The 21,814-nt window shown below is 47.5% G+C and overlaps 1 protein-coding gene across 1 annotated transcript in view; it reads right to left on the reverse strand.

The window, feature by feature from the left end:
- The window catches only part of LOC144683663 (glycine receptor subunit alpha-4-like), a 145,311-nt gene that overhangs the window by 31,750 nt on the left and 91,747 nt on the right, over window positions 1–21,814 (reverse strand). Inside the window, exon 5 of the mRNA XM_078546916.1 lies at window positions 18,908–18,975. Within this exon, the coding sequence (XP_078403042.1) occupies window positions 18,908–18,975 (68 nt within the window). The remainder of the gene's footprint in view (window positions 1–18,907; window positions 18,976–21,814) is intronic.

Below are 21,814 nucleotides of genomic sequence, written 5' to 3' on the forward strand. Positions count from 1 at the left end.
ACCACATCTCTGAATGTGCTATCCATGTAGCTCTCAGCCTCATGAATGCACCACAGTGACTCCAGCTGCAGTTCAAGTTCCAAAAGCCAGAGCTCATGTTTCTGCAGCTGACAGCACTTGCTGCACATGTAGTCATCTACATAACCACTACTGTCCATGACTTCTCATTTATTAATGGCACGCATTCCACACAACCGAGCTGTCCTGCCATATCTTAACTCTACTTCCCTTATGTTAACTTCATTTTACTTTGGTTTACTTATATTACTTTACGTTACTGGCCCGACTTCCCCTTATTCCTAGTGCTTCTTACTTAAATCCAAGGAGCTACTTCTTTAAAAATAATACACTTTTCTAATTTACAGCTATTTAAAGACAATCCCAATTGCAGTTTCTTACCAACTAATGAAGTTACGATGTTCCTGTGATGTCACAGTTCGATTTTTTTTCAAACTAATCTCCGAAGATGAGGTTTACACCCAGGTCCATTTCTGTTCCTGACTTAGAATAATTCCTATGTATACCACACTTCTTTCATCCCGTGCATTGAATTCCCACATGAGCCTAATTCGCTACTCACTCATCCTCCATCTCACTCCGGCATAGTCGTCTGTCTCCTCACATGCCCTTTACTGACCACAGGATTTGAAAAGCCTGTCTTTTTTCTAGACCCTCTGATGAGTCATGAGCTAGTTTAGCTTCCTGCTACAGTAATTAACACCACTTGAACCAACTGCTTTCAGGTGATTGAAAGATAACTGCCACTCCAGGCAGTTCTCTACTTAACAAGCTAGCCTAACTATATAACTATATAACAATCTATAGTTGAATCTGAAATGGACTTCCCAGAACTTATCAAGTGAACCAAATCCACTACTCACTTGGTCTCTGTCTCACTCCAGTGTAGATGCCTGTCTCCTTGAGTGCCCCTTCCTGAATCCCTTTATACCCTGTTGGAAGGGAAATTCTTTTTGGCAAAGTAAGGGGGGGATGTTGTATAATGGTGTATATGCCTGCATACCACTGTAATATAAAGGCTTTCAGCAGAGCAAGGGTTAGTGTGGGGCTGGAGAATAGCACCACCCACAGTATGATGTATAGACTCACATGGTATTAGACCAAGAGAACAGTCTGGTGAGAACAGTCTGGAACCAGCCTGCATGGAGGTAACAGCACCATGCATGACAGTAACCTGGGATTTGCAAATAGTTAAAGGTTAACAATAAAGGGGTCACGTTTAAATATACAAGTTTAAAGATTACATCATTGAGATACCACCGCACACTATGTTATAACACCCTTCTCCTCCATTATTTAGCTTCCCATAGTCAATACAAACCCCTGGGCCGGGGGAGAGGAGGGCAGGGGGGATTGAGTGAGGGAAAGAGAACTTGAAGCAAAACATAAAAAAGAAATGGGAAGGATGCTGCTTACCCATCGCCCTGTGCTGGGACCATCTGCTCAGATCCCCTTTTCCTGCTCCAGGAAGAGATCAATGTGAGAAAGAAAGGGAAAGAGAGGGAAGCAGATATGGAAAGAAGACACAGAGAGGTTCAGTTTTGGGGTTCAGTCTCTGACAAGAAGTCAGAAGTTGGAAGATGACAGAAATATAATGTGTCAGTGTTCAAAGACATTAAAATCCAGGGGAGAGAACTGGCTTAATACAAACAATTCTTTCTTGTGTGATGCGACTTTGACAAGAGTTCATGGAGACCCCAAGGCAAGTAAATGCCATTTACTCCTTGATTGAATTTTCAATCCATTTTGAAAGGGAGAAGAGTGGGTCTAAGACTAGTATCTTAAACTCAAATAAAGGCATCTATGTGGGGATGAAAGCTGAGGTAGCTGAAGTGAACTGGGAAACTAGGCTAGAGGAAAGATCAATAAAGAAGCAGTGGCAGACATTTAAGGGGATATTTCAGAGTATTTAGAATAAGTACATCCCTACTATAAAGAAGATTCTAAGGGGAGGATCCACCATCCATGGTTAACTAAAGAAGTTAAAGAAAGCAGCAAACTTTAGGAACAAACATACGACTCCGCAAAGATGAGTGACAGGACAGATGATTGGACAGAATATAAAGAACGGCAGAGAATGGCTAAAAGGTTAACCAGGAGAAAGAAATTAGAGTGTGAGAGGAAGCTAGCTAGAAATGTAAAAACTGATAGCAAGAGTTTCTATAGTTATTTTTAAAGGAAAAGAGTAAGTAAATTGAGTGTTGGTCCTCTAGAGAGTGAGAATGGGGAGTTAATAGTAAATAATAAGGAATTGGCGGAAGAAATTAACAAATATTTTGCTTCTGTCTTCAGTATAGAGGATACAAAAAACATTCCAGTAACAGCTGCAAATCAGGAGGTGAACGGGAGAAAGGAACTTGGTGAAATTGAAATCACTAGGGAAATGGTACTGAGCAAATTGATGGGGCTGCGGGCTGGCAAGTCTCCGGGTCCCGATGGACTACATCCTAGGGTCTTAAAAGAGGTGACTAATGAGGTAGTCGATGCGCTGGTGTTAATTTTCAAAATTCAGTAGATTCTGGAAAGGTTCCACTGGACTGGAAAGTAGCAAATATAACCTCTCTGTTCAAGAAGGGAGGGAGGCAGAAAACAAGAAACTATAGGCCAGTTAGTCTAACGTCTGTCATGGGGAAGTTGTTAGAATCAGTCATTAAGGAGGTTATAGCTGGGCACTTAGAAGAGTTCAAGGCAACCTGGAAGAGTCAGCATGGTTATGTGAAAGGAAAAGAATGTTTAACCAATAAAGGGGAGCCTGTAGATGTACTGTACTTGGATTTCCAGAAGGCATTTGATAAGGTGCCATATCAAAGATTATTACGGAAAATAAAATTGCATGGTGTGGTGGGTAACATATTAGCATGGATAGAAGATCGGCTGGCTGAAAGCAGAGAATATGCATAAATGGGTCTTTTTTGGATTGGCAGGATGTGACGAGTGGAGTCCCACAGGGGTTTGTGCTGGGGCCTCAACTTTTTGTGATTTACATCAATGACTTAGATGATGGAAGTGAAGACATGGTAGCTAAATTTGCAGATGACATAAAGATAGGTAAGAAAGTATGTTGTGAAGAGGACATGAGGAGGTTGCAGATGGATATAGATAGTTTGAGTGAGTGGGCAAAGATCTGGCAAATGGAGTTTAATGTGGGAAAATGTTCGCTTTGACAGGAAGAATGAAAAAGCAGAGTGTCACTTAAATGGAGAACAGCTGCATAATTCTGAGGTGCAGAGGGATCTAGGTGTTCTAGTACGAGTCGCAGAAAGTTAGCATGCAGGTACTGCAAGTGCTGAATTTTCTGATTGGCGGGGGGTGGGGGGAGCGGGAGCGGGCGCAGGCTGGCACGGATCCAATCGCAGCCTGCGATCGGGTCCATGACACCATTTTACGCGGGCAGGCCAATTAAGGCCCACCCAGCGTAATGAGCTACTTCCGAGGATAGTGGGAATGGGCGGATGGCGGCGGGAGCGCACTATCCACCGGGTCCAATGGCGACCTGGTGGCCTGTTTATCTGAAGCGCTGGCAGCCTTTGGAAGGCTGCTGACAATGGCAAGTGGAAGCGCTCACCAGAGGGCTTCTAGTGAGCAGGCCATTCCGGAGGGTAGGCCAGCAGGACAGGCCATTTGGAGGGTAGGCAGTGGGACAGGACAGGCCAGAGGGTACGGCGGGGAGCCAATGTGCCCCTCGTTTTTCGGATGACTGCTTTGCTGCCCTCCTTGAGGAGGTGGCAGCATGGCGGGAGGTGCTGGTTCCCCAGGATGGGAGGAGGAGGCCCCCCCACATGATGAAACGTGCCTGGGAGGAGGTGGCGGAGGTGATGAGCTCCCGCGATGTGGTGCAGCGCACCTGGGTCCAGTGTCGCAAACGCATCAACGACTTGTCGCACTCTGGCAGGGTGAGTACCATGTTGGCATTGGTCACTTAACCCAGCAGGCCGCAACCCCACACCCCCCGCCAAGTCTGAGTGTGGTGACAGCATTGAATCATTGACGGCATTTGTCCTCCTCTGGGTGGACAAGAGATATTGCCCATGCCATGGTCAGCCTGAGAGAGTGATGAAGAGATGTGTTTTGCCCCTGCAGCATGTGTTACACTGAGTCCCACATGACTGTTTGGGGGCAGCCTGGAGTGCTTGAACTCTAGGACATGTCCAAGTCAGGGTGATGACATGCTGGGAGGGGAGCTTCAAGGTGGCGTCACAACGAACCATCTGCTGCCCTCTGCGCTCCACGTGCTTGTGCCTCCTTGCTATGGAAGGATATACCATGTGGTGTCTAATGTGATGTAGGCAGCATGTGTCCAAGGAGGGGGTGGGGGAGTGGGGAGCATTGGCTAACATCATTGTGTGAGTGTTCAGCAGGAGCAGGGTGAGGAGGCACTGAATCCCTGCGATGTCCCACTCTGGTTGGGGTGGGCCGTATGTGAAGAGAGTTCATGTGCAATTTTCAAAAATCAATGCTCATCTCTCATTTTCAGGAGAAGAATGCTCATAACAGCAGAGCGAGCAAGAACTGGCGGCGGCCAGGCGCAGATCGCCATTCTTAGCTGCTTCAAGCAGGTGGCCCTGGATCTGGAGAGGCGCCTTGTGCCTAGGCCCACTGGTGTTGGTGAGGCTGGGGTGCCACGGCCAGGTATTTATGCCCAACAGTGAGGTCACCATTGTTCCCCCAACAGCCATAGCAGTGCTGAATGTTAATTTTTTAAATTTTGCAACATGGCTTGACCATTGCTTATGGAAGGATGAGCGCATAATGATCCAGGGGACAGGGATGCAATTGACATTGTCTCCACATTAACTGATCCAATGTCCTTGTTCTTCCTTTCAGCATCAGTGGAGCAGGGCCTGGGGGAGGAGCAGCAGAGGCCCCCTCTCACACCTGAGGGCCCTGAAGTCTCACCAGCGTCACACCATTTCTTCCAGGCAGGCACCAGTGCAGATACTAGCACCTTGGTGGGAAATCGTACATTGGCTAGTGTCCCGGGGCACAGGGGTGAGGGCACTTCACAGTTGCTGGAGGAGCTGGCAGAGACAGAGAGCGCCCATGGCGCAAACAGTCAATGGACTGATGATGTGCCTCTGAAGTCGTCTGCAGGGGTCCAGGCACATGCTCAGTTGGTACCTGATGATGTGCCTCTGGAGTCGTCCGCGACGCAGCAGGTGCAGGAAATGCGGCCTGGTGCAGGGGAGCATCTGGGGGAGATACATGAAGCTATGCTTGGCTTGCTCTCCGTGGTGGAGGAGTCTACGCGGACGATCACCGAAGCAATGAGCTACATGTCCGAGCGCCATGCGTCCTCCATGGAGAGAGTGGCGACTCTTGTGGAGAGGCTCCTCCAGGAGACCCGTCAGGGCTTCCTGGGGATGCGCTCTGACTAGCAAGCCCTCATATCCTCATTGATCTCAGCTGGTCAGTGCCAGTGTAGGAGAAGGTTTGGGCATCAACTTTCCCAGCTTGGTGCTCATCCATCCACGGTGAGCAGGGAGGTCCGAAGCGACCTCATATCAGTGCAGCAGCTGCCTGGCGTCTCTGCGGGCACCTCTCAGGGCGCTCTGGGTGAGGGCGGCAGCTCCTCCGCTCCTTTACCAGTGACTGTAGAGTCCGGTGAGGCTGTGATGACCGGGGAGGTGCCAGCTGTGGAACTGGCAGCTCCCTCCCAGGCGGGGCCAGCACTGGCTTCACGGGCCAGAGGACAACCACCAAGGTCATCGAGGCCAACAGGACAGCAGAGTCAGCAGGCTGCCTCAGATGCCACTCCAAGTGATGGGGCAGCACCAAGACGTAGCACCCGGAAATGAAAACATAAGGCACCTTAGGCACATCACGGGTTTTTAACTGGTACTTTTGTGTTGGCTCGAGATGAGGTCCTTATGATTTGTTTTGATTTGAACACTATTGTGTTTTTTTGGGAATAAGTTGGTTTGCTTGACACATTAAATTCAGATATGTCACCATGGCTGAGGGTGCCTCTTTCCTTCTACATGTGTATGGTTTCCAAAAATGTAATGAGTGCTTTGTTGGACATTCAGCTTTATTAACAAGGCCCTTAGTGACTGTTCCTAACCTGGCAGATTTTGCACTTAAGTGTCGAGTATGGAGCCTACAGCCCAGGCTTGTCCTGGTGGTCCATATGTGGTGGGCTAGCTGAATGTTCATTGGTTTAAAGCCTCCCGGGTGTCCCTGCCTCCCTAGAGTATGTCCAGGTCAGCTTCTACCCCTCGGACTCACTGCTGGACTCATCGTGTGCAGCCGCAGCCACTGCATCGACGTCTATATCGTCCACTGCGTCCCCCCATTCCAGCGCAAGATTGTGGAGAGCGCAGCATGCAACCACTAACAGCGACACACGATCTGAGAGGTACTGGAATGCGTCCCCTGAGTGGTCCAGGCATTGGGAGTGCATTTTGAGAAGACTGACGGCTCTCTCCACCACAGCCCTTGTGGATGCGTGGCCCCTATCGTACCGCTGTTCAGCTTCTATTCTTGGGTGGCGGAGAGGTGTCATGAGCCACCTTCTGAGGAGATAGCCCTTGTCACCCAGCAGCCATCCATCCAGCTGGGCCAGAGCACTGAAGAGCCCTGGGACCTCGGAGTGTCTGAGGATGTAGGCGTCATGGGAGCTGCCTGGTTACCTTGCACAGACTTGTAAAATCAGCATCCTATGATCACACACTATCTGCACATTCATGGAGTGGAAGCTCTTCCTGTTGACAAAGACACCGGGCTCACCTGCTGGCGCCTTGAAGACCACATGTGTGCAGTCGATTGCACCCTGAGTGCGGGGGAAGCCAGCAATGGCTGTGAAGCCTCTGGCTCGCTGTGCTTGGCTTGCCTGGTCCCAGTGGTAATGGATAAAGATCAATGCATGCCTGAACGAGCGTCTGTAACCTGCTTGACACAAGTGTGGACAGCTGATTGGGAGACACTGCAAAGATCACCCACCGAGCCCTGGAAGGAGCCAGAGGCATAGAGGTTGAGGCAGCTGTGACCTTTAGCGCCACTGGCATGGGATGTCCACCCACGCAGTTAGTGGAGATCTCAGGCCCAATCATCTAACATATATAGTTGACTGTCTCCCTTGAGAGATGGAGCCTTCTTCGGCACTGCACCTCAGTCATATTGACGTAGTTGCTTCACCTCCTGTATACCCTGGCAGCAGGATAGTGGTGTCTTCTGTGGCCCCTTCCACCTTGGACTACCTGTTGGCCCTGCGCCCCTTGTGCCTGCACCTGTCCTCCCAAAGGTGGCTCCCCTGGAGGCTGAATGTGCACTCCTGGCCTCCTCCTCCTTCTAGCCCTTCCTTCCTCCTCAGAGGAGCTGCCTCCAGTGGACAGTTCAGCTCCCATTCCCAGGCTAAGGGAAGGCTTCCTGAAACCTGCAGGCCCAGAAAAGATTACTCACTGCAGAGTGCTGACCTGAGGGTTGAGAGTCCAGAAAAGTAGCTGGTATGCATTTTGAAGTATTGCAGATCACACAGTAACTTTAAAAAATCAATATTTGACTGTGCACATTTGCGACCCCACTGAGCCCTCTTATCCCGCCCGTGGATGAAATTTACACAAATGTGTCCTACCCGCCTGCCTGTTGCACCCATGTGCCGGCCCGAAGATTGCATGGGCACCGAAAAATTGGCGTCGATTGGTGAGTCAAGGGCCTTAAGTGGCTCGTTACTTAATGACGGGTGCATGTCGGACACCATTATGCGCCCGCCCAGTGAAATATCACGATGGTGTGCGGTGACGTCGGGACGCTCGCCCAACGTCACTGTGTGTCATTTTACGCGCGGACGTGCAGGGCCCTCCCCCGCATGCCTACAGGAAAATTCTGTCCCAAGTAATTAAGAAGGCTAATGGAATGCTATCCTTTATTACGAGAGGGTTTGCACCTAAAAGTAAGGATGTTATGCTTCAGTTATAAGGGCTTTGGTAAGACTGCACCTTGAATACTGCATGTGGTTTTGGCCTCCTTATTTAAGGAAGGATGTAAATGCATTGGAGGTGGTTCGGAGGAGGTTTACTAGATTGTTATCTGGAATGAGTGGGTTGTCTTATGAAGAAAGGTTGGACAGACTGTGCTTGTTTCCACTTGTTTGAAAGAGTGAGGGTTGATTTGAAGTATACAAGATCCTGAACGGTCTTGACAAGGTGGACGTGGAAAGGACATTTCCTCTTGTGGGTGAGTCCAGAACTAGGGGGCACTGTTTTAAAATTAGGGATCACCCTTTTAGGACAGAGATTAGGAGAAATTTTTTCTCTCAGAGGGTTGTTCGACTTTGGAACTCTCTGCCTCAGAAGGTGGTGGAGGCGGAGGTAGATAGATGGTTGTTAGGCAAGGGAATCAAAGGTTATCGGGGGCGGTCGGGGGTGGATGGGAATGTGGAAATCAAAACACAAGAAGATCAGCCATGATCTTATTGAATGGCAGAGCAGGCTCGAGGGGCCGAATGGTCTGCTCCTGTTCCTATTTTTTATGTTCTTATGTTATGTTATTATGCCCTGCCCCCGAACCCCATGTCCTCAGGGTCTTCCAAAGTTAGAATGTTCAATCAGAACCCCTGCACCTCCACACAGAAATTCCACCTCTGCCTCTAAGCTAAGAGTGCCCAACCTTTATAATCCAATCTCTTTCATTTTCTGCATATGTGTCATGCCTATCTGTTGTCCCTACTTCTCTTTCTACATGCCAATTGAACCATATTAGTCTCCATTGTCCTGCCTGCTTGACAGAGCGTATCTTTGGCTCAGCGGTAATGTCCGCCTCTGAGTTAGAAGGTGCCGGGCTCAAACGCTGATCCGGAGAGAGGAGACCAGAATTTGGGCTTGACATCCAATGGGGAGTTTCTCATTTGGTGGCTGTGGGTGACTTCCTTCATAGTATACGATTGGTGAGCCTATAAAAACATCCCCTGTATATGATTAACCTTTCCATTTGCTGGTATAGAGATAACTATTGCGGGAATGTTCATATTGCTGCCTCATGTTGCTCCCAGTATATCACACTGTTCTCCAAAGGAAGACTGAGAAACAATTAACCTGTTTGAGTTGTTCAGTGAGTTTGCAGTATTCCTTTCCTTCCCACTGTGAATCTCTCAACCCCTTTTGCAATAGAGTTCTTCCTTTCACATTGCCTCAAAATCCGATGGGGTCGATGCTCTACAGAGAGAGGGGTGATGAGGAACAATGAACAATCTGTCAATGAATAGCGTACAGAGTCTCAGCTGGCAAGAAGGACCAGCAGAACAGGGGGATCGACGCACCCAATCCTCCACCCTCCCAATTCATTCTAGAAGAGGAACATTGAGAGCGCCATGAACTAAGGGACTGCTTATGACTGTTCAATTCCCAATCCTTTCAGTGGCTGGAGCATCAACTCCTAAATCCTACCCCAGTAATTTGTGTCTCTCCAATCCTTGTGAACATTTTAGTTTGAATGGGATCTGTCTGCTGCTCACAGCCTTGGCCCCCTCCTATGCTGCCTCACACAGCACAGCCAGCAATTACTAACAAGCAAGATCAGTGTTGGCTGTTGATCACTCAGCATGTCAGAGACACGTGGACTCTCAGAGCCAGCCGTACATCTGTGGGAACTCTGAATCACCTGTTTGGGATTTAAGATCTGAGAACAAATCCAAACTGACACTCTCATGCATTAATGAGGGAGTGCAATAGTGTCAAAGATGCAATTATATCCTTTCTGAAGTGAGGAGACCAGAACTGTACACAATACCCCAGATGTGGTCTCACCAAGGCCCTGTACAGCTGCAGTAAAACTTCCCACTTTTATATTCGATTCCTCTTGCAATAAACACCAACATTCCACTTATCTTCCTAATCACTTGCTGCACCTGCATACTAAATTTTGTAATCAAGTACCAGGACACCCAAATCCCTCTGTACCTCAGAATCCTGCAACCTCTCTCCATATTATGCTGCTTTTCTATTCTTCCTGACAAAATGGACAAGTTCACATTTGCCTTTTTTTTGTTTTGATTCATTCATAGGATGTGGGCATCACTTGCCAGGCCAGCATTTATTACCCATCCCTAGTTGAGGGCATTAAGAGTCAAACACACATTGTTGTGGGTCTGGAATCACATGTGTGCCGGACCAGCAGATTTCCTTCCCTAAAGGGCATTAGTGAACCAGATGAGTTTTTACGACAATCAACAACAGTTTCATAGTCACCATTAGACGTTTAACTCCAGATTTTTTTATTGGACTTAGATTCCACCATCTGTCGTGATGGAATTCGAACCCAGAGCATTACCCCTTGTCCCTGGGTTACGAGTTCATCGACAATACCACAAAGCCATTGCCTCCCTTGATGTTCCATCTGCCATTTTTTCTATATTCTTTCACGAGCTGTGGGTATCACTGCCCAGGCCAGCATTTATTGCCCATCCCTTGAGAAGGTGGTGGTGAGCTGCCTTCTTGAACTGCTGCAGTCCATATCGTGTAGGTACACCCACAGTGCTGTTAGGAAGAGAGTTCCAGGATTTTGACCCAGCGACAATGAAGGAACGGCAATATATTTCCAAGTCAGGATAGTGAGTGACTTGGAGGGGAACTTCCAGGTGGTGATGTTCCCATTATCTGCTGCCCTTGTCCTTCTAGGTAGTAGTGGTCATGGGTTTGGAAGGTGCTGTCTGCAGAGCCTTGGTGAGTTCCTGCAGTGCACCTTGTAGATTGTACACACTGCTGCCACTGTGCATCGGTGGTGGAGGGGATGAATGTTTGTGGATGCGGTGCCAATCAAATGGGCTGCTTTATCCTGGATGGTGTTGAGCTTCTGGAGAGTATTTGGAGCTGCACTCATCCAGGCAAGTGGGGTGTATTCCATCATACCCCTGACTTGTGTCTTGTAGATTGTGGACACGCTTTGGGGATTCAGGAGGTGAGTTACTCTCCACAGACTTCCAAGCCTCTGACTGGCTCTTGTAGCCACAATATTATATGGTTAGTCCAGTTCAGTTTCTGGACAATGGTAACTCCCAGGCTGTTGATAGCGGGGGATTCTCTCTTGTTGGAGATGGTTGCCACATGTGTGGTGCGAATATTAACCCAAACCTGAATGTTATCTAGGTCTTGCTGCATATGGACACAGACTTCCTCGGTACCTGAGGAATCATGAATGGCACTGAACATTGTGCAATCATCAGCGAACATCCCCACTTCTGACCTTATGATGGAAGGAAGGTCATTGATGAAGAAGCTGAAGATGGTTGGGCCTAGGACACTACCCTGAGGAACTCCTGCAGTGATGTCCTGGAGCTAGATGACTGACTTCCAACAACCACAACTATCTTCCCTTGTGCTAGGTATGACTCTAACCAGTGGAGAGTTTTCCCCCAATTCCCATTAACTCCAGTTTTACTAGGGCTCCTTGATGCCACACTCGGTCAAATGCTGCCTTGATTTCAAGGGCAGTCACTCTCACCTCATCTCTGGAGTTCAGCTCTTTTGTCCATGTTTGAACCAAGGCTCTAATGAGGTCAGGAGCTGAGTGGCCCTGGCGGAACCTAAACTGTGCGTCAGTGAGCAGGTTATTGCTGAGTAAGTGGCACTTGATAGCACTGTTGATGGCCCCTTCCATCACTTTACTGATGATCGAGAGTAGACTGATGGGGGCGGTAATTGGCCGGGTTGGATTTGTCCTGCTTTTTGTGTACAGGACATACCTGGGCAATTTTCCACATAGCTGGTTAGATGCCAGTATTGTAGCTGTACTGGAACAGCTTGGGTAGGGGCGCAGCAAGTTCTGGAGCACAAGCCTTCAGTGCTATTGTCGGAATATTGTAAGAGACCATAGCCTTTGCAGTATCCAGTGCCTTCAGCCGTTTCTTGATATCACGTAGAGTGCATCGAATTGGCTGAAGGCTGGCATCTGTGATGCTGGGGACCTCCGGAGATAGGCTGGGATGGATCATCGACTTGGCACTTCTGGCTGAAGACTGTTGCAAATGCTTCAATCTGATGCTTCTATACTGATCTGCTGGGCTCCTCATCATTGAGGATGGGGATATTTATGGAGCCTCCTCCTCCAGCGAGTTGTTTAATTGTCCACCACCATTCATGACTGGATGTGGCAGGACTGCAGAGCATAGATCTGATCCATTGGTTGTGGGATCGCTTAGCTCTGTCTATCACTTGCTGCTTATGCTGTTTGGCATGCAAGTAGTCCTGTGTTGTAGCTTCACCAGGTTGACACCTCATTTTTAGGTATGCCTGTTGCTGCTTTTGGCATGCCCTCCTGCACTCTTCATTGAATCAGGGTTGACCCCTGGCTTGGTGGTAATGGTAGAGCGGTGGATATGCCAGGCAATGAGGTTACGGATTGTGTTCGAGTACAATTCTGCTGCTGCTGTTAGCCCACAGCGCCTCATGGATGCCCACTTTTGAGTTGCTAGATCTGTCCAATATCTATCCCATTTAGCACGGTGGGGTAGTGCCACACAACACGATGGAGGGTATCGTCAATGTGAAGCCGGGACTTTGTCTCCACAAGGTCACTCCTCCCAATGCTATCATGGACAGATGCATCTGCGGCTGGCAGATCAAGTAGGCTTTTCCCTCTTGTTGATTATCTCACCACCTGTCGCAGACCCAGTCCAGCAGCAATATCCTTTAGCACCCGGCCAGATTTGTCAGTAGTACTGAGCCACTATTGATGATGGACATTGAAGTCCCCCCACCCAGAATACAATCTGCGCCTTTGCCACCCTCAGTGCTTCCTCCAAGTGGTGTTCAATATGGTGGAGACTCATCAGCTGAGGGAGGGCGGTACGTAATAATCAACAGGAGGTTTCCTTGCCCAGGTTTGACCTGATGCCTTGAATCTTCATGGGGTACAGTGTCGATGTTGAGGGCTCCCAGGGCAACTCCCTCCCGACTGTATACCACTGTGCTGCCACCGCTGGTAGGCCTGTCCTTCCGGTGGGGCAGGGCATAACCAGGGACGGTCATGGAGGTGTCTGGGCCATTTTTGTCCACTCACTTAACCTATCTAAATTCCTTTGTAGACTCTTCATGCCCTTTTGACAACTTACTTTCCTACCTATCTTTGTGTCATCAGCAAAATTATTAACCATACATTCTGTCCCTTCATCCAAGTCATTTATATATGTTTTAAATAGTTGAGGCCCCAACACTGATTCCTGTGGCACTCCACAAGTTACAGCCAATCCAAAAATGAGCTATGTATCTCTATTCTCTGCTTTCTGTTAGATAACCAATCCTTTATCCTTGCTAATATGTTATCCCCGACAACATGAGCTCTTATTTTGTGTTTCTTTTGATGTGGCACCTTATTAAATCCCTTTTGGAAATCCAAGTACACCACATTAACAGGTTCCCCTTTATCCACTGTGCTTGTTACTTCCTGAAAGAACTCAAATAAATTAGATAAACACGATTTCTCTTTCACAAAACCATGTTGATTCTGCCTGATTGTATTATGATTTTCTAAATGTCCTGCTACTACCATTAATAATGGATTCTAGCAATTTCCCTGTGATAGTTGTTAGGCTAACTGACCTATAGTTTCCTGTTTTCTGTCTCCCTCAACCTACTTTACTAAAATGCTTTGGGACATTGTGAGGTTGTGGGAGGTATTATATGAATGCAAGTCTTTGACTTCTTTGAGTTTTTTTCTCCAATATTTTCTCAGGTACTACTTGGGTGACTGAAACCCCAATGATTAATTATTTATCCCTCATCCTCAGAATCACTGACCGATTGTTGATTGGTGCCCCCCCCGCAGGGAGATAGACAATCTGCAATCAGCTATCACCGCACCCCCCACCCCCCCGGCACCACTGGGAGTTTCTCCCCTCCTCTCCTGGGCTGCTGATCAATGCTTTGGTCCAGACCTATGGGTGCTGGATGCTCCACTGGTACTTACTTCAGTGATTTTTCCTCAGTCAGGCTAGGCAGGATATTCAGCTGTAGAGAGCATTATTCATTTTTACTCTTTTGTGGGATGTAAGTGTCACTGGCTAGGCCAGCACTTATTGTGTGTCCCTAGTTGCCCTTGAGAGGGTAGTAGTGAGCCACCTTCTTGAACCACTGCAGTCCATGTCATGTAGGTGCACTTATAGTACTGGTAATCCCTGGCCTCAGCCAACATCCAGAAGCCACACACTCTCTGAAGCTATCTGCCCTGGAATGTGATCAGCAGTAGGAATTCCAACCGTAAGCCTCCAGGGCTGAATTCCTCACTGGATGGGGCATACACACATCAAGCATTTCCCATGCCTAGAATTGGATTTGGGTCAAGTCCAATGGAAGGTCTTCCCATTGCTCACTGTAACTTGGCGGGAGATCAGCAGAAAGCCCATGGAAATGACAGACTGTCCAAAATCAGGAGGTCCCTGCAAAGAACCTACCTTTGCTTCTGAAGAAAGAATTTGCATTTAAAATAACAACTTTTATAACCTTAGATGTCCCAAAGTGATTCACAGCAACTACCTTCCAGGTGGTGGTGTTCCCATGTGTCTGCTGCCCTTGTCCTTCCAGGTAGTAGCAGTCATGGGTTTGGAAGGTACTGCCTAAGGAGCTTTGTAGATAGTACACACTGCCACCACTGTCCATCGGTGGTTGAGGGAGTGAATGTTTGTGGATGTGGTGCCAATCAAGCAGGCTGCTCTTTCCTGGATGGTGTCAAGCTTCTTGAGTATTATTGGAGCTGCACCCATCCAGGCAAGTGGAGAGTATTCCATCACACTCTTGACTTGTGCCTTGTAGATGCTGGCCAGATTTTGGAGAATCAGCTGAGCAACTGAGTTACTCACCTCTGAATTCCCAGCCCCTGACCTGCCCGTGAGCCAAAGTATTTATATGGCTAAAAACAAAAAGCTAAAAGCTACTGCGGATGCTGGAAATCCAAAACAAAACAAAAACAGAATTACCTGGAAAAACTCAGCAAGTCTGGCAGCATCGGCGGAGAAGAAATCAGTTAACGTTTCGAGCCTTCATGGCCCTTCGGCAGAACTGCAGCATAGTTTCAACAAGGGAGAAATATAAATTGGTTTAAGGTGGGTGGGGGGGGGTGGGAAGAGACACATTGAGGGTGTGGTGTGAGCAGATAATCCAAAGATGTCACAGACAAAAGGGTCAAAGAGGTGTTGAAGGTGGTGGTCTTTGTCTGAGAAAAGTGCTAATTAAGAATGGAAAACAGGATATTCAAAGTACAGCTCTAATGGGGGTGGGGTGGAAAGACTAAAGGTTTTAGTTTTAGATTTAAAAATAATGGAAATAGGTGGGGAAAGAAGAATCTATATAAATTATTGAAAAAAAAGCGGGTGGGGGGGGGGAAAAGAAACGGGGTGGGGATGGGGGGAGGGGGAGTTTAAGATCTGAAGTTGTTGAATTCAATATTCAGCTCAGAGGGCTGTAAAGTGCCTAGTCGGAAGACGAGGTGCTGTTCCTCCAGTTTATATGGCTAGTCCAGTTCAGTTCCCGGTCATTGGTAACCCCCAGGATGTTAATAGTAGGGGGTTGATTCACAGATGGCAATGACACTGAATGTCAAGGGGAGATGGTTAGATTCTCTCTTGATGGAGGTGGTCACTGCCTGGCACTTGTGTGGCATGAACGCTATTTCCCACTTGTCAGCCCAAGCCTGGATACTGTCTAGGTCTTGCTGTATTTGGACACAGACTGCTTCAGTAACTGAGGAGTCACGAATGGTGCTGAACATTGTGTAGTCATCAGTGAACATCCCCACTTCTGACCTTATGATGGAAGGAAGGTCATTGATGAAGCAGCTGAAGATGGCTGGGCCAAGGACACTACCCTGAGGAACCCCTGTAAAACTGTCCTACGGCTGAGATGTTTGGCCTCCAACAAGCCAGATACTAATGGAATGTTTCACCTCCATTCCTTTGCCTTCAATTTTGCCTTCTTAATGCTATATTTCACCAAAAACTGCATTGATGTCAAGGGCAGTCACTCCCACCTCACTCCTGAACTTCAACTCTTTTGCCCCATGTTTTCCCATGCCTAGTCTACTTTTCTGAGGTCTGCAGCCATGTAGTCCTGATAGAGCCCACGTCAGTGAACAGGTTATTGCTAAGCAAGTGGTGTTGATGACCCCTTCGATTACTTTACTGATGATGGAGAGTAGACTAATAGGGTGGTAATTGGTCAGACTGGATTTATCCCACTTTGTATGGACAGGAAATACCTGGACAATTTTCCACATTGCTGGATAGATACCATTGTTGTAGCTGTACTGGAACCAACTGGCTAAGGATTCGGCTAGTTTTGGAGCACAAGTCTTTAGTACTACAGCCAGGATGTTTTCAGAGCCTATAGCTTTTCTAGTGCCTCAGCTGTTTCTTGATATCACGGGGAGTGAATCAAATTGGCTGAAGACTGGTATCTGTGATGCTGGGACCTCCGGAGGAATCTTAGATGGATCATCCACTCGGCACTTCTGGCTGAAGATTGTTACAAATCCTCCAGCCTTGTCTTGCGCTGATGCTGGGCTCCACCATCATTGAGGATGGGATATTTGTGGAGCCTCCTCCTCCAGTGAATTGTTTATTTGTCCACCACCATTCACAACTGGATGTGGCAGGACTACAGAGCTTAAGTCTGATCCGTTGGTTGTGGGATAGCTTAGCTCTGTCTATTGCATGCTGCTGCTGTTTAGCCCTGTGTTGTAGCTTCACCAGGTTGGTACTTCATTTTTAGGTATGCCTGGTGCTGCTCCTGGCATCCCTCCTGCACTCTTCATTGAACCAGGGTTGATCCATGTCCTGATTGTAAAGGTAGAGTGGCGGATATGCTGTGCCATGAGATTACAGATTGTGGCTGTATATAATTCTACTGCTGCTAAGGGCCCACAGCGCTCCATGGATGCCCAGTTTTGAGCTTATAGATTCATTCTAAATCTATCCCACCTGGCATGGTGGTAGTACCACACAACACGATGGATGATATTCTGAGTGTGAAGATGAGCCTTTGCCTCCCAAAGAAAATGCGGTTATAACTCGTATCAATGCTGCCATGGGCAGAAGCATCTGCGGCTGGTTGATTTGTGAGGATAAGGTCAAGTAGGTTTTTCCCTCTTGTTGGTTCCCTCACCATCGGAGACACCATCTCTGGTGGGTCTGTCCTGACGGTGGGACAGGACATTTCCAGGGATGATGATGGTAGTGTCTGGGGTATTGTAAAGTAAGACTCAGTGAAAATGACAATGTTAGGCTGTTGCTTGACTAGTCTGTGGGACAGCTCTTCCAGTTTTGACATAAACCCCTAAATGTTAATGAGAAGGGTCGAATAGGCATGTTGTGCTTCTGCCATTTCTGGTGCCAAGGGCGATACAGGTTGATCCGTTCTATTTTACTTCTAGTTAACTTTCCTGTAGCGGTTTGCTAGGCCATTTTAGAGGACAGCTATGAGTCAACCATATTGCTGTGGTCTGGAATCATATATAGGCTACTGTCATGTTCTAGTATACTATGGGCTTTCAATCAATACTTTATGTTTTTAAAAACTGAACAAAAGGCTGCAATAGATGGCCCCACGAGGGTCACCTGAATTCTTTTGTGGATTCAAATCACTCCCCTGTCTCAAGAGGAAACAAAAAGGACCTTCCAGACTGATGTAAATCAATGCCTTTCCTAATACTAATCCAAAAGGGTAATTTCAAAGTTGAATGGGTCAATCAAACACAAAGATATTGGCTGTCTCAAACTCTCAAGGTGTCAAATGACAATTTAGGATGATTGGGACCGACAGATCCATCACCCTTTGTTTGGACTTGTGGAAGCCACATGATGAGGAAATCATGTTGGTTTTCTGCTTTTCAAACCCAGCAAAAGCTGCTTACAGATAAAGAGAGAATTCAACAGAAAGCTATCGAACCAGCTGTAAGTCATCCAAGCAACCAAAGTAATAAACAACAATGCCATGAAAGTGGGAGAAGGATTCCCCAAACCTGTTCCAACTTTGAGTTCACCTGAGAACCAACTCTCTGGAAATTCAATTACAAGAGAGCAGCTTACTGAGAATCCTTCATTTTACCAGACTTTAAAGCACCTCCGTCTAAGATACTACAGGCCTGCCATGAGAGAGACTGAGGTAGTTCTAAGATGCAACCATGTTGTTTTACCTTAACCTGTATCTAATCTTCGTGTGAGTGAGAGTGTGTGTGAGATGAGTAAGTGAGATGTCATGTTTTAAACTCCAGAGCAAGTGATAATTAAAAAACCTTCTTTATTTTAAAACTCACTAAAAGCTTGCTGCTGGAATTATTTTATTGCGACCTTCACTCTGAGAGTAATAAAACACACAACTTTTACATATCAACATACTGATCACAGGCAGAATAAAGAACACATTAGTTCTGCCTGTGACAGCCACACTGTATAAGGACAGCATATTTCCTTTTCTAAAGGACAGTAGTGAATTAGATGGATTTTTTATGACAATCTGTAGTTTCATAATCATCTTTCCTGAAACTAGTTGTTTCTTCCAGATTTATTAATTAATTGAATTTAAATTCCCCCAGCTGTTTCCAAAACATCAGTTCAGTAGCATTATCAGTCAGCTACCTTTCCTCAGAGACATTTGAGAAATAAATATTGGCTGGCACTGGGGTGAACGTCCCTGCTCATCTTCAGTATAGTGCCAGGGGATCCTTTATACCCACCCGAGAGGGCAGATGGGTCCTCAGTATAATGTCTCCTCTGAAAGATGGCATGTCTGATAATGCAGCTGCCCACAACCCACAGACTGCAATGTCAGCTTCAATCAAAACTCCCGCTGCAAATCTGTTGTGGACAAAGAAATTGATCAAAGCAAAGCAGAAAGTAAGGGTCAATGAAGTGATCTGTCAATCTCACATAGGCAAAGGCCAAACTACATCACCCAGTCCAAGTGCTCACCATGGTCGTTTCAGTCACTGAGCCAAAACTGTTGATGAAAATATTGCAAGTGACATTCACTGGAGGACCTGGAAAACAAACAAAATAATAGTTAGAGGAACAAGAGCAAGAGAGTGAGTGGGCTGGAGGGTGAGGACAAGAAACAGAGAGAGAGGGAAGATGAGAGAGAAAGCAAGGCCAAGAAAAAGAGGGAGAGTGAGAGGGCTAGAGTGAGGGCAAGGGAGAAATAAGGTGAGAGAGAAAACGAGGGCAAGCAAGAGGATGAGAAAGAGGGTGAGAATGAGAGGGAGAAATAGAAAAGAGAGAGTGAAAGAGAAGGCAAAGCGGAGAGAGAGCGCGAGGCTGAGAAAGAGTGAGAAAGGATGAGGGTGAAAGTGAGAGAAAGGGCAAGCATGAGGGTAAAAGCAAAAGCGTGAGAGAGAAAAGACAAGAGTTAGAGAGAAAAGACAAGCATGACAATGAAAGTGTGTGTGTGAGAGAGAGAGAGAGAAAGAGATAGAGAGAGTGGGCCAGAGCGTGTGAAAGGGGAAGAGCAAGGCCAAGAGAGGAGGCAAGAGAGAGAGAGCAAAAAGGGGTTAGACAGAAAGAAAAAGGGGAAAAAGACAAAGAAAGGCAATGAAATTTCGGGAGGGAAAGAAAGAGAAAGTTAGAGAGAGAGGGACAGAGAGAAAGGGAGAAGGAGAGACAGAAACAGAAAGAAGGACAAACAGATACAAAAGTTAAAGAGCTAGGATGGGAGATAAAGGGATTGAGGCAGAGAGACAGAGAGGGAAAGAGGGTTTGAGGCAGAGAGACAGAAACTCCTTCCTCCCCTCTCCTTCCTCTGCATCTATAGTGAATAAAGTGTGTATCACCCACTCAGAATGGTGAAGTTGTTCATTTCATGACAGATACAGATTCCTATAGCTAATTGGGCTCACTGTAGATTACAAACAGAAATATCTGGAAAAACTCAGCAGGTCTGGCAGCATCGGCGGAGGAGAGCACAGTTGACGTTGCGAGTCCTCATGACCCTTCAACAGAACTAAGTAAAAATAGGAGAGGGGTGAAATATAAGCTGGTTTAACGGGGGTGGGCGGGGGGAGGGGGGGTGGTGTGGGTGGTGGGGTGAGAAGGTGGGGGAGAGGGGTGTACTTGTTGGGACAAGCAAGCAGTGATAGGAGGAGATAACCAAAAGATGTCACAGACAAAAGGGCAAGGAGGTGTTGAAGGTGGTGATATTATCTAAAAGAATGTGCTAATTAAGAGTGGATAGCAGGACAAACAAGGTACAGATAGCTCTAGTGGGGGTGGGGTGAAATAAGACTAAAAGGGCATAAAAGGTATAGATAAATGATGGGTCGAATACATTTAAAAATGGTGGGAAAAGAAAAATCTATATAAATTATTGGAAAAAACAAAAAGGAGGGGGAAGAAACGGAATGGGAGTGGGGATAGAGGAGGGAGTTCAAGATCTAAAATTGTTGAACTCAATATTCAGTCCAGAAGGCTGTAAAGTGCCTAGTCGGAAGATGAGGTGCTGTTCCTCCAGTTTGCGTTGAGCTTCACTGGAACAATGCAGCAAGCCAAGGGCAGACATGTAGGCATGAGAGCAGGGTGGAGTGTTAAAATGGCAAGCGACAGGGAGGTCTGGGTGATGCTTGCGGACAGACCGAAGGTGTTCTGCAAAGCGGTCACCCAGTCTGCGTTTGGTCTCTCCAAAGTAGAGGAAACCGCATTGGGAGCAATGAATGCAGTAGACTAAGCTGAGGGAAGTGCAAGTGAAATGCTGCTTCACTTGAAAGGAGTGTTTGGGCCCTTGGACAGTGAGGAGAGAGGAAGTGAAGGGGCAGGTGTTGCATATCTTGCGTTCGCATGAGGAGGTGCCGTAGGAGGGGGTTGAGGAGTAGGGGGTGATGGAGGAGTGGACCAGGGTGTCACGGAGGGAACGATCCCTATGGAATGCCACCTGAGGGGTGAAGGGAAGATGTGTTTGGTGGTGGCATCATGCTGGAGTTGGCGGAAATGGCGGAGGATGATCCTTTGAATGCGGAGGCTGGTGGGGTGATAAGTGAGGACAAGGGGGACCCTATCATGTTTCTGGGAGGGAGGAGAAGGCGTGAGGAGATGCGCGGGAGATGGGCCGGACACGGTTGAGGGCCCTGTCAACTACCGTGGGTGGAAAACCTCGGTTAAGGAAGAAGGAGGACATGTCAGAGGAACTGTTTTTGTAGGTAGCATCGTCAGAATAGACGGAGGCGAAGGAACTGAGAGAATGGGATGGAGTCCTTACAGGAAGCGGGGTGTGAGGAGCTGTAGTCGAGGTAGCTGTGGGAGTCAGTAGGCTTGTAATGGATATTGGTGGACAATCTATCACCAGAAATTGAGGCAGAGAGGTCAAGGAAGGGAAGTGTCAGAGATGGACCATGTGAAAATGATGGAGGGGTGGAGATTGGAAACCATGTGAAAATGATGATCCACCCTCATGCCTTCTCCTCCCTCCCAGAAACATGATAGGGTCCCCCTTGTCCTCACTTATCACCCCACCAGCCTCCGCATTCAAAGGGTCATTACCCGCCATTTCCGCCAACTCCAGCATGATGCCACCACCAAACACATCTTCCCTTCACTCCCCCGGCGGCATTCCGTAGGGATCGTTCCCTCCGTGACACCCTGGTCCACTCCTGCATCACCCCCTACTCCTCAACCCCCTCCTACGGCACCTCCCCATGCGAACGCAAGATATGCAAACACCTGCCCCTTCACTTCCTCTCTCCTCACCGTCCAAGGGCCCAAACATTCCTTTCAAGTGAAGCAGCATTTCACTTGCACTTCCCTCAACTTAGTCTACTGCATTCATTGCTTCCAATGCGATTTCCTCTACATTGGAGAGACCAAACGCAGACTGGGTGACCGCTTTGCAGAACA

The sequence above is a fragment of the Cetorhinus maximus genome, chromosome 8 (genome assembly GCF_964194155.1).
Source record: "Cetorhinus maximus chromosome 8, sCetMax3.hap1.1, whole genome shotgun sequence".
NCBI lineage: Eukaryota > Metazoa > Chordata > Chondrichthyes > Lamniformes > Cetorhinidae > Cetorhinus > Cetorhinus maximus.